At 35.9% G+C, this 13,308-nt stretch overlaps 1 protein-coding gene across 2 annotated transcripts in view; it reads left to right on the top strand.

Annotated features, from left to right (window-relative positions):
* The window catches only part of RFC1 (replication factor C subunit 1), a 72,587-nt gene that overhangs the window by 15,243 nt on the left and 44,036 nt on the right, over positions 1 to 13,308 (top strand). For both annotated transcript variants that reach the window (XM_070452018.1, XM_070452019.1), the window contains exons 3-4: positions 2,712 to 2,787; positions 5,826 to 5,948. In XM_070452018.1, the coding sequence (XP_070308119.1) occupies positions 2,712 to 2,787; positions 5,826 to 5,948 (199 nt within the window). The remainder of the gene's footprint in view (positions 1 to 2,711; positions 2,788 to 5,825; positions 5,949 to 13,308) is intronic.

Here is a 13,308-nt window from a genome sequence, read left to right on the forward strand (position 1 = left end):
ATAATATTCTGACAATAGCTACCCCCAATTCATGTTCTTTTTGCATAAAAAACACCTTCTTTTCATTCTAAAGTCCCCACAAAGTCTTAACTCATTGCATTATCAGCTCTCTAAGGTCTGAAATCCAATCGTTCAGCTAAATATCATCTAAATCAGATATGGGTGAGACTTGAGGTATGATGCATTCTGAGACAAAATTTTTCTCCAGCTTGAACATCTGAAACCAGACAAAGTGTGTGCTTCCAAGGTGGGACAGGCATAGAATACACATTCCCATTTCTAAAGGCAGAAATCAGAAGGAAGAAAGGGGTGACAGGTGTCAAGCAAGTCCAAAACCTGGCAAGGCAAATTCGAGTTGATCTTGTTTGATGAAAATAAATGGTACCTTGTGGCTCAGTCAAGTTGACAGATAAAATTAACCATCACAGGTCACATCTCCTATTTCTTTGTATGTATGGTTATTTTGGATTTACCTTGGATAGTGTAAATTTTACAGAGTAATAACTTTGAATTCTGTTATTTCCTCCATAAGATGTTGATTCTTTTAGTTTAGCAGGCAGTTAACTTGGCTGAACTCAAACTCCAAACTCTTGTACACCCTGTTATGAGCAGCATCTGAAATCTTTGTGTTTTTTTTTTTTTAAACGTTAGGTCGGCACTTGGGGTCGTTGCATTCACATGTAGTTCAGCAGACAGCCGCAGATTTGGGTCAAGATTATTGGCAGAATTTGGAGCTCCTCTTCTGTGGCTCTCTTCTGGGATATCCCTTTATCTTACTTTTGAGTTACTGTTGTCCTCTAGTTCGGTGGTATATTTGAATTACAGTGGTTTATTAATCTCATTTTCTTCCAAGCTAGTTGATTGTTCTTATGTTTTTGAAGTTTTGTTATAATGGATAGAAACATTTGTATCTTGTAATTGGTTACAGTCAGTTTTTTTTTTTTTTTAACTATCTGCTTTCTTGATTCTTTTTGGGAAATTTTGAATGTGTGAGAAATGTGTTACCTACAAAACATTAGTAATACTTTATGTATATGTTGCAAATGTGTATATAACTAAGAAATATAACCATTAATACCCTTTGCCTTGGTTTTATTTAGTTTTCCACCAGGCATTGAGTCGTGGTAGGCCTACAATTCCTTAGCTTTTACTTCTGTCTCAGTTTTTCATTTTCAGGAAGCACTTGCCTTTTAATATCTGACATCCTTTTACTCTTTGTTATATTTAAGTTAGTGTTGAAAGTGGAACTGAATAATGATAATAATACAGCTTTTTCTACAATCCTCTCTTTCCCATCTGGTGCAGTTATTATCTGGCTTATTCTCCCCCCTCCCAGTTTTACTGAGAAGTTAATTGACTTACATCACCTATACGTTTGAGGTGTACAGCATGATTGTTTGATATACACATATTATGAAATGATTATCACTGTGGGTTCAGTTAGCATCTATCATCTCATATACATACAATGAAAAGGAAGAAAAATTTTTTTTCTTGTGTTAAGAACTCTTGGGATCTGCTCTCTTAAACTTTCCTATGTATCATATGGCAGTGTTACCTACAGTCATCATGTTGTACATCACTTTCCTAGGAATGTGTGTTATTTATCTTATAACTGGAAGTTTTTACCTTTTGAGCACCTTCCTCCAGGTCCCCCCACCCCGCCTCTGGGAACCACAGATCTGATCTCTTTTTTTATGAGTTCATGCTTTTTTAATTTTTGCTTTTGCTTCTATGTACAGTGAGATATACAGTATGTGTCTTTCTCTGATTTATTTCACTTAGTAAAATGCCTTCAAGGTCCCTCCTTGTTGTTAGAAATGGTAGGATACCCTTATTTTTTATGGCTGAGTAATATTCATATATTCACAATTTCTTTATCCATTCATCCATTGACTCACACTTGGGTTGTTTCTATGTCTTGGCCTTTGTAAGTAATGCTGCTATGAACATGTGGGTGCAGATAGCTTTTTAAGTTAGTGTTTTCTCTTCCTTTGGATATATTCTCAGAAGTGGAATTGCTAGTCATATGGTAGTTGGTTCTGTTTTTAGTTTTTTGAAAAACCTCCACACTGTTTTTCCTAGTGGCTGCTCCAATTTGCAGTTCCACCAGCGATGCACAAGGGTTGCCTTTTATCCACATCCACACCGGCACTTGTGACCCCTCTGTCTTTTTGATGATGGGTCTGGCCTGGTCTTTAGGGTTTCTGAGGTGGTACTCCAGTGGTGAAGAACCCGTGTGCCAGTGCAGGAGACCTGAGAGGTGCAGGTTCGATCTCTGGGTCGGGAAGATCCCCTGGAGAAGGAAATGGCAACCCACTCCAGTATTCTTGCCTGGGAAATCCACAGGGACAGAGGAGTCTGGCAGGCTACAGTCCATAAGGCCGCAAAGAGTCGGACACGACTGAAGTGACTTAGCATGCACGCACACATTGGCCTATTCTTTAACCTAATTAGGGCATTATTGGCATTTGGGGTGAGATCATTCATTGTTGTGGAGGACTGTCCTGTGCACTGTAGAATGTTTAGTAGCCTCCCTTATCTACCCATTTTATACCCGTAACACCCCCACCCCAGTATGACAAGTGACAATGTTTCCTGTAGGGGCAGGGTTTCTCTGGTTGTGAACTATTGAGCTCAAATCTAATGAGGAAAAAATAGCTAAGTTATATAGGCTTCCTTGCATTCTAACTATACTGTGATGTTTATAGGTAAATAGTTCTTGTAAAGAAGATGAATTCAAGCCGAAGCAGTCAAACAAGAAAAAGAGGATCATCTATGATTCGGGTAATATTTCTTTTCAGGAGTTTTCAAGTTTAAAAATTTTCATTTTGTGTCTGTTAGAGCTGATGTTCTCTATGATGTTAATAGGTGCTGTGAAAAGAGGGCTCTGTGTTCAAGTAAAGTTGAAAACAACTTTTATTATACTACAGAATTTATCAGAGCTGAAACATGTTAGTAGAGTTTTGTTCTGTGGAGATTTGGTATATTTGGCGTGTCTGAAACTCACTTTGAATATGCTAAAGTATTTGTATTAACTTCTCTTTCAGCTGAGGTTCTTGGAAACTGAATTTGAAAAAGAGTGCCAAAAAATGTTGCTTTACAAACAAAGATCTAAAACTTCATTTTTGTCCTTTTGATTTGGTCCTTTTTTGTTGCAGTTAAAAAGGAACAAACACACTTTAAAAACTTTGACTATAAGATTGACTTGAAAAATATGAGGGTTGGGGTTCTGACACCCCTTTCAATTGAAAATCTACATAGAACTTTTGATTCCCCCCAAACTTAAATACTCATTGTCTACTGTTGATTAGTAACCTTGCCAATACCATAAACTGTCAATTAACACATATTTTGTATGTTATATGTATTTTATACTGTATTCTTGCAATAAAGTAAGCTAAAGAAAAAATGTTATTAAGGGAATGTTAAGAAAAATACAGTACTGTACTGTAATTATTGATACTATAAGTTTATGTCATCTGTTTACAAGATGAATCTCAGTATCTCCATCAATATTGTCTAATATAATAAAAAATACTGTATATGTTATATATGTTATATAACATATGTTATACCTATTACTAACTCTATTATAATACAGATGTAGATGTTATATGTATTACTAACTCCTGACATCAGAAATCAAAAGATGATGTGAAAAGGAAATTTGTACTTACAGGTATGACAATTCATGTGTTGATAATGAAGAAGCAGCAGTATGATTGTTTTATGGTAGCCCCGTGTAATTGATAGGATTGCTTCATGATAGCCTAGCCTATGCACTAATGAATCTGTTAACAAAATTTTGGCATACGGTATGACTGTAACACTGTCATATTCGTAATACAGTATTGGAAACCTTGTTACATAAAAAAACCCACTTACCTGTTATGATAAATAGGCTCTTATGCAGTTTACCCAGTTACAGAGAGGCATACTTTACAGTAGTGTAATTCTTTGAAAGCAATGTTATAAAACAGAAAACTAACACAGATTAATTTTATATTAAAGATCACCTTATACCTATGTAAGTATAGACTAGTATCTACATATATTTCCTGCATTCATGACATTGCTTTTTCTTAATTTTTTTTTTTTTTTAGTATTTCTAAGCATGTGGTTTGTCTTTTTTTTCAAATTATTGCAAATCTCCAAAGTTTTTTTCAGCATATTTATTTGAAAAAAATCTGTGTCAGAGAAGGAAATGGCAACCCACTCCAGTATTCTTGCCTGGAAAAGTCCATGGACAGAGGAGCCTGGCGGGCTCCAGTCCATGGTTTACGTGACTGAGCATGTGTGCCCGAGGGTGGAGGGAGATGGGTTGGTAGCAATAAAGTGGTAGAACTAAAGCAAATAGAAAGAAAAAAAATCTGTGTACAAGTGGACATGTGCAATTCAAACCCATACTCAAGGGTCAAATGTATTTTTAAGATAGGGAACATTTTTATGCATGCCTTTTATGGTATGCTAAAATAATGGTAAAAGTTTTAGATTTTGATTTTTTTGGAGATCTATCCAGTATGAATTCTTAAAATTAAAATTAAGAATGTAACCTAAGGAAGCATTTATAGGTTATCAGGATTTTGACAGTGATAGCAAAGGTTCTAAAAGTACTTGAATGATTATTTTGAGTCTTCTACTGCTGTATATAATAAAGAATTTGAAATAAGTACATATCCCTATTCCCTATAAGTTTCCATCTTTTGGGAAAGTGGAAATATAATTGATACATTTTAGAACTGTATGAGACAGGATTTATAAATGCGTGGTGAGAGGAAGAGGAAGGACACTGAAATTTCTGAAACTCCTATTTTGTACCAGAGATATACTAGGTATTTATACTTTGTCTTGATTTGTATTTAAGTACTCTGGGTGATTAGACTGTGGTAGACAGAATAATGGCCCCTAGAGATGCCCACACCCTAGTTACTAGAACCTGTGAATATGTTCGGCTGCATGGCAAAAGAGGTGGCATTAAAATTATAGGTGACATTGAGGTTGATAATCAGACGACCTTCATGTGGCGAGATTATCTGGATGGGCCCAGTGGAGTCACAAAGAAGAGGAAGGCAGAAGAGGAGGTTTAGAAATTGACTGTGGAAGGAGGTCAGAAAACTGGAGAGATGGCAATGTGAAGGACTTGGCCTAATGCTGCAGTCTTTGAAGATGGAGGAAGGGAGGGGGCCATGAGCTAAGGAATGCTTGCAAGTCACTAGAAACTGGAAAAGGCAAGGAAATGGATTCCTCCGTATAGTATCCAGAAAGGATCACAGCAATCCTGATGCTTGATTTTAGTTCAGAGACCCAAGTTGGATTTCTAACCTCCATAATTGGAAATAATACATTTGTATTGTTTTAAGCGAGTAAGTTTGTGTTAATTTATTACTGCAGCAATAGAAAGGCTTAACCACTGGGTAGTGATAATCTATGAGAATTTAAAAAAGAGATTTGTTTGGAAAAGAATCTTGAGGAATTGATTAATAATAATCACTTTAAGGTAATTCCCTGGTAGTCTAGTGGTTAGGACTTGGTGCTTTCATTGCTGTGGGCTTGGGTTTGATCCCTGGTTGAGCTAAGATCCCACAGGCTGTGTTTCATGGCAAAAAAAAAAAAACAAACCCACTTTAAAAAGCAAACTATATGGGGGTAGGGTGGGAGGGAGGTCCAAGAGGATGTATGAATATGGCTGATTCACTTGTGTTAGCAGAAACTAACACAATGTTATAAAGCAATAATAAATTCCAATAAAAAAACTTAAAAATAAAAGCACACTATATTAATACTATTTCTTTTCAAAGTTTTCCGTTTCCTCTTGTATTCAGATTCAGAATCAGAGGAAACAGTACAGGTAAAAAATGCCAAAAAGCGACCAGAAAAATCGCCACTGTCTTCTAAACCTGCCAAAACCCGACAGCAGGATCCTGTCACGTACATTTCAGAAACAGGTAAGGGAACTAAGCATGTTTGTTTTAGAGGGAAGTGCACTGTGCACTGTGTTCTTGAGCTTGTCTTGGTATCTGCATGTATCTCCTTCGCTTTGAACTGAACTTCAGTTGCCTTTTTCTCTGTGTAGAATTGTACTTAGCAGGGGAAGGCTGTAGTTATCTTTGGCGTTTCCTGTGAGTTGAGGGCCAATAACAGGGTAGTTGTTTCTTGGAATTTTTTTTTTTAATTGCTCCATATCAAACCATATATGTTGATACTATGTCTTGAATCATATATTAAACTATTATTGGATTGTTTAAAACTTTTTTTTTTTTACCTTTTAAGGTCGCAGCAATCTTAAGTATATAATGACTGCAAATTTGTGCCTTCTAATCTGTAATCTTGTGACTTGAATTCCTCATATTCTCTGGTGATCCTAAAGATTTAATAGTGGCTTTAAAAATATGCTTGTTTTTGTGTTTATATTTATTTGCTCTGTTTTGAGTGGTCTCAAAATAAGACATTTATAAATGTACACTAATCTTAAGATGTCATAGTATAAATAATTGTCATCATATATAAATAATTGCAGTATTCTTTTATAGTGAGAGACCCTGAATTACATTGTCATCTTAGGGGAAAAAAAATTAGGATGGATTTGTTATAAAGTCATTTTGATTTGAGCATTGTTAACTCCTAGAGGAGACTGTCTTCAAATTCACAGAGCCTGTTGAATCAGTTCCTGATAAAAATGCTTGCGGGCCATGAGAGCATCCTCATTGGTTTGTTCATCTTGTAAACCTCTGGCAGCATTGTTTTTAGCACTCAGCTACTTGTGTTACCAGTGAAGTGAATACACCTGGTTTGAAGAGATAGGGTAAAAACCACATAATTATTTTGGGACAGCATGTTACAACTTATATTCAACAGGCTTTTATTGATTGTTTTTTCCATCCTGGTTACTAGGTGCTGGGGATATAAAGATAGGACTAAAGACTCCTAAGTACTGTAGGAATTGCCTGAGGCTGCAGTATTTACTAGTTAGGGAGACAGCTTAATGGAGAGGGTAAGATTTGGTCTAATCCATGAAGGATGAGCAGGTGATGGAGGGAAAGAATATGTCTGGTTGTTGTTTAATCTCTCAGTTGTGTCTGACTTTTGCGACCCAGTGGACTGTAGCCTGTCGTGCTCCTCTGTCCATGGGATTTCCCAGGTAAGAATACTGGAGTGGATTGCCATTCTCTTCTCCAGGGGAATCTTGCTGACCCAGGGATCAAACCCATGTCTCCTGCATTGGCAGGCAGATTCTTTACCCCTGGGCCACCAGGCAAGCCCGTCTGGCTAATAGGATGGAATTATTTAAGGCACAGCATCCAGCGCAAGGCTTGATATGTTCGTAGGACCCCAAAGAGATTACTTCCCCGCATGATGAGTAATAATGAGTGGTATATGAGGCCAGTTTAGGGAAGACCTTGAAAACTAGAATTTAGTTTGATGTAGCAGGGAAAATGCAAAAATAATAATTGAGGAGGCTGAGACTCTTACGGTAATCTACGAGTGAAGTAATAAGTATTTTAAAAAGGTAGCAATGGTAAGGGACTGATGTATAAACATTTGAGAGATGAGTTATAGATTAGGTTTTTGGATTACCTGTGGTTCAGCCATGCTGTCTATGATTTACTATTAGGATAATTGGAAAGTTGATGTTATTATCCTGCTTATGTTTAATTTTTTTTTTATTTTCTAGCATCAGCTTTATTGAGATAGAATTCACATACCCTACAATGCACCTTTCATGTTTTAGTGTTACTGGAATTTTATTACATGTTTGAGCTGGTACTTGAGAGCGTGAAGGTACCCATGGTAGATAAATTGGTCAGTAAGTAGGGAATGAAAGAGGAAAGACATCCTTGTATTACAGAAAGAAGCTGAAAGAAGCCCTGCCTGGGGGGATACATCCTTGGTTCCCATCTAACTCTGAAGGGCTAAAGGTCTGTGACTGCCTCCCTTTCTGTAAAGCAGAAACTCCCATTGAATAAGACCCTTGGGACAACCTAACAGGGTGATGCACATGAAAGGGCCAGACCCAGTGCCTGAAACAGAAATAGCCAGCTGTCAAAAGGGAAAAGTGAAAACAAAAGAAGCCCACAGGTAAGCTTTGCAGGCTCTCTGGAACATTTGCATCTTTGATACAGTTGTTCAAATACCAAAGGGAAAATCTTAAGTGGAGTGAGCATATTTCCTGTAACATTTTCTGTAAGCTGAGATGTGTCTTCATTCTGGTTTGTGGCAGGTTGACTTTTGAACCTGTTTTGTTGCTAAATATCTGCTCAGGCGCGTTGTGCAAATGCAGGCTTCCATTAAAGGGCCCCCTCAACATCTGGCCACCTTTGTCAAGTTTTAAATATGTGGGAAGGATACTAAAACCAGTAAGGTGATAGGTTTATTATGTAACTGAAGGTGGTGTGATCAGGCTTTCCAGTGACACCCTGAAAACGTCAAAGTTAGTGGGCAGACAGCGATGGCCTTCAACCCGGGGATCAAGGCTATCCTTATCTTGTGATTTTTAGGTACACAGAAAGGTCAGACAATTTAAGCTCTGGTCACAGATTTTCTTTAACATGGGACTGTTTATTTCACGCCAGGTATTTTTGAATGTTATTTTCTGAGGAGATAACTGACATCTTATCTGAAAATTTTATGACCATTAGACAGTTTTTATGTTATTCTGACAAGGGTATGTGCCTGTGAAAGTGAATGTTGTCTCCTGGTTTTATCAAAGAATCTTGGGATACAGTGTATCGATCTAATATGATGCTATTATATAGTTTTCTGCTTTTTCTTAGAGTTGAGATATAGGAAAGAAGCTAACTTTTTTTTTTTGCCTGTTTTACCTTCTCATACCTTTTTATACCTTCAAATGATAGGTGAATAGGATAAAGATAAGCCCTTTTCCTTCCCTTCATAAAAGAGAATGAGACTGTTAAAAAGAAGTCTGCAATAAAATTAGCATAATGAGATCAGAAATGAAATGAGTTTATGAAATGGAAAAGTGCAACTTGAAATAAACTTGAAATTTCTTGACCACAAAATAATCTTTTTATTCATTTTTAAAGCTAAATCTACAATTTTTCAATGATGATTATGAATAAATATTCATGTTAGAAATATAAACATTTATCATAAATTTAAATAAAATATGTGTGGTAATAGTTTACAAATAAAAATTCTAACTTAAAATTGTTTTTTTTATTTTATTCTTTTTGGAGTTTGGAGCTTGTGAAGAAGAATTATATAACTCAGTGTTAGTAACCTATTAATTCCTAAAGAAATGATTTTGCTTTACTATTCCATATTTTATCTTTTATAAAAATCAACTTTTTTTTTTTCTTACAGTGTAGCATGTATAGTGATTAAGAGCATGAGCTCTTGAGTTAACCTCCTACTGCCTGGGTTAAACCTTCATTTACCTTCCCTACGTCCTAATTTCCTTGTTTGTAAAATGAGGGTATTACTAGTGCCAGCATCAGAGGCTTTGTGCTTGATCAAATGAGATAATGCTTGACAAGCACTTAAAGTAGGGTCTGGTACATATGAAATGTTTAGTAAGTATTAACTATTCTCATATTTTGACTTGTTTACCTACATCTGCGTTTAAAGATTATGCTAAAGACATTTGCTTTTGCTTAGGTATTTAGGGCTTCTTTTGATTATATAACTGCGCTTTAGAAATTTAGAAATTGTATTTGACTCACTTATGTTATAGATGCTCTTCAACCAATATAGGAGCCGCTACATGTGGCTGTGGGGCAGCTGAAATGTGATTAGCCCAAATGGGAAGGTTGGTATGTGTGAAGTATAGATTTCAAAGACTTTAAAAAAAGATAAATTATCTTATTAATAATTTTTTAACATCTATTACATGTTGAAATCATCTGAATATTTTTGGATAGATGAAATATATTATTAATTTCATCTGTTCCTTTCTACTTTTTATTTATTCTTTCTACTTTTTAAAATGTGGTTCACATTTTATTTCTGTTGCATAGTGCTTCATAAACAAGGAGAAATATATTTAGGAAATAACATTACTTTAGAAAATAACCTACTTAACCTACTTCAGGTGCTTTTGTTTATACTATTATATGAGTCTTTAGGCTATATTATTATACAGGTCTTTAGGCTTATCATTTAGCTCCATGACATACTTTTCATCATCACTTTGTTTGACTAAACTTATCTTCTATTATTCACTGATTTTTAAAGTACTTTAACTACATTAGTTTCCCAGATTACAGGAAAGGGAAAAAATTCTTTATATTATACATATCTTCATAGCAACTGTTGACTGTAGTGGGATGTTTTTGAAGGTTGGTAAAAATCCAAAGTACTGGGTAAATATATTTACTTTTAGCTGTTTAATGAAGTGAGAGACCTTGAGTTTTGTTTGGCAAAAGGTGACCTTTTATTATGCAGTTTCATCAGGAGCTGTGGGTGTTTGTTTGAAAATAGAGTTTTCCCTGTCTTGAGAATTGTTTATGACTGATAATTTAAAAAAAAAATTTTTTTTTAATTGAAGTATAGTTGGTTTGCAATGTTGTATTAGTTATAGGTGTACTGCGAAGTGAATCAGTCATGCATATGCATATGTCTACTCTCTTCTAGATTCTTCTGCCATATAGGCTATTAGAGAGTATTGAGTAGGCTTCCTTGTGCTGTGCGATAGGTCCCTGTTTGTTGTCTGTTTTCTATATAGCGGTGTGTATATGTCGGTGCCAGTCTTCCAGTTTATCCCCCCTTCCTCAGTGACCACAAGTTTGTTTTCTCTATCTGTGACTCTTCCTGTTTTGTAAATAAGTTCTTTCTTTTTTTTGGGTTCCACATATATGCAATATCATGATATTTGTTTTTCTCTGTCTGACATCATTCAGTGTGACAGTTTCTAGGTCTACCCATGTTGCCGCAAGTGGCATTATTTCATTCTTTTTCCTGACCGAGTAATATTCCATTGTATGTATGTACCACACATTCTTTATCTACTCCTCTGCTGGTGGACGTTTAGGTGCTTCCACGTCTCAGCTTTTGTAAATAGTACTACAGTGAATATTGAGGTGGGTGTCCCTGTTGGAATTAAGACTTTCTCTGGGTATATGCCCAGGAGTGGGATTGCTGAATCCTATAGTAGTTCTATACTTAGTTTTTTGTATCACTTTACGCTCCTAGCAACAGTGGAGAAGACGTCCCTTTTCTCTACCCTCTCTCCAGCATTTATTATTTGTAGACTTACTGTTAATGGCCATTCTGACCTGTGTGAGGTGATATCTTGTTATATTGTAGGTTTGATTTGTATTTCTCTAATAATTAGTGATGTTGAACCTGTTCTCATATAATTTTTAGCCATTTAGTCTTTTTTGGAAAAATGTCTATTTAGATCTGCCCTTTTTTTTTTTTTTACTTAGTTTGGGTGTTTGTTTGTTTTTTCATATTGAGCTGCATGAACTGTTTGTATATTTTGGAGATTTAATCCTTTGTTGGTTTCTTTGTTTGCAAATATTTTCTCCCATTCTGTGGGTTGTTATGACTGGTAATTTTTAGTGAGCACATAATTCCAGAGCAGAGTGCTCTTAAAGTTATTTGGGGAACATTAAGTGGGAAAAAATTGGGAATGTGATGTTCTCCAGGTTTACCAGGAAGTATCTGTGACTTGGGGAAGTAGCAGTAGGAAGTATTACTGGAGATGTATGTGCTAATTTTTAATAACCTATAGCTTATAGGAAATGGATTGGAAATGGATTTTATATAGGATAGAGACCTTCTCTTAGACTTTTCAGGGAAACCCAGCATGACTGAGACAGAATTTCTTTAAAGTGAGAGGGAACTTAAGAATTATATTTCTTTCATTATATTTGTTCAAAAACTAATATTGATTTGTGCACTAAGATTATAAAAGAAACTAAGTTTAGGTTTTGGAAGATGAGTATTTACATTAATATTATTTAAAAATATCTAAGTAACACATTCTCACTGAAAAAGAATTAACTCAAATAAAAAATATTCCATTCCTTCATCCATCCCTTTTGCCTTACATAGCTATATAAATTTAAACTATATAATATGAAAGAAAGAAAGTGAAGTTGCTCAGTCATGTCTGACTCTTTGCAATCCTGTGGACCATAGCCTGCTATGTTCCTCTGTCTATGGGATTTTCCAGGAAAGAATACAGGAGTGGGTTGCCATTTCCTTCTTGAGGGGATCTTTCCCACCCAGGGATTGAACAAAGGTCTCCTTCATTGCAGGCAGACTCTACCATCTGAGCACTAGTGGACAGATTAAAAAAAGAAAAAAAAAATACACACACACACACACACACACACATATAATATATATGTCCATATACACACACATATTTATTTGAGAGCGGCATCTTGTACCATTTCTGTAGCTTGGTTTTTCATAACTTAATGTCCCCCTCCCTTCCTCCTTTCTTACTGCCTTTTCTCTCCTCCTTCCCTCCCCACCTGCCCCAGCCTCTCTTTCTTTCAATACAGAAAGATCCGTATCTCATTCTTTTAAACTTCTGCATATAATTTAATAGTATGCATTTCATTTTTCTCATACTCTCATCTTGGATATTGGATAATTATATGAATATCCTTGTTCATGCTTCGTTGTAATAGAACATGTTTAACCGTCACTAAGCGGGCAGTTCACGATGAAGAATATGATCGCTTAAGAGAGAGTAGTAGGGCTTCCTTGGTGGTCCAGGGGCTAGAACTCTGCGCTCCTAATGCAGGAGGCCTGGGTTCGATCCCTGGTCTGGATTTAGATCCACATGCTCAGACTAGTGCACCCAAATCAATAAAATAAAAAAAAAGAATAGTGTTTCTTGAGATTCAGTGGTATTCGTTTTTAAGAATGTAGTTCATCCACCTATATTATGAAGAATAGAATGGGGCTTCTACTCTTCGATTCTCAGGTCCAGAAAAGGAACTTTACATTTATTCTTATTAAATTTTTTTCTGAAGCTCTTGACTTTTATCTTGATTCCAGGCTTTTGTATCTTGGATTCCAGGCTTTTGTATTCTGATTCTGTCATCTGTTTTTAAAATTGTAGATTTGAATACTTCTATTGAACAATAGTAAATTCTCTGGACTCCTCTGGCGGTCCAGTGGCTAAGACTCCACACTCACAAATGCAGGGGCCTGGGGCTTGATTCCTGAGCTGTGAACTAGATCCCACATGTTGCAACTAAGAGTTCGCATGCTGCACCTAAAGGTCACATATATCTTAGGACCTGGTGCAGCCAAATAAATATTTTAAAAATATTAAATTCTCACTAATTTATTTATTTAACAAATGTGATGGTTCACCATATATGC

This window comes from Odocoileus virginianus, chromosome 21 (genome assembly GCF_023699985.2).
Source record: "Odocoileus virginianus isolate 20LAN1187 ecotype Illinois chromosome 21, Ovbor_1.2, whole genome shotgun sequence".
NCBI classification, from domain to species: Eukaryota; Metazoa; Chordata; class Mammalia; order Artiodactyla; family Cervidae; genus Odocoileus; species Odocoileus virginianus.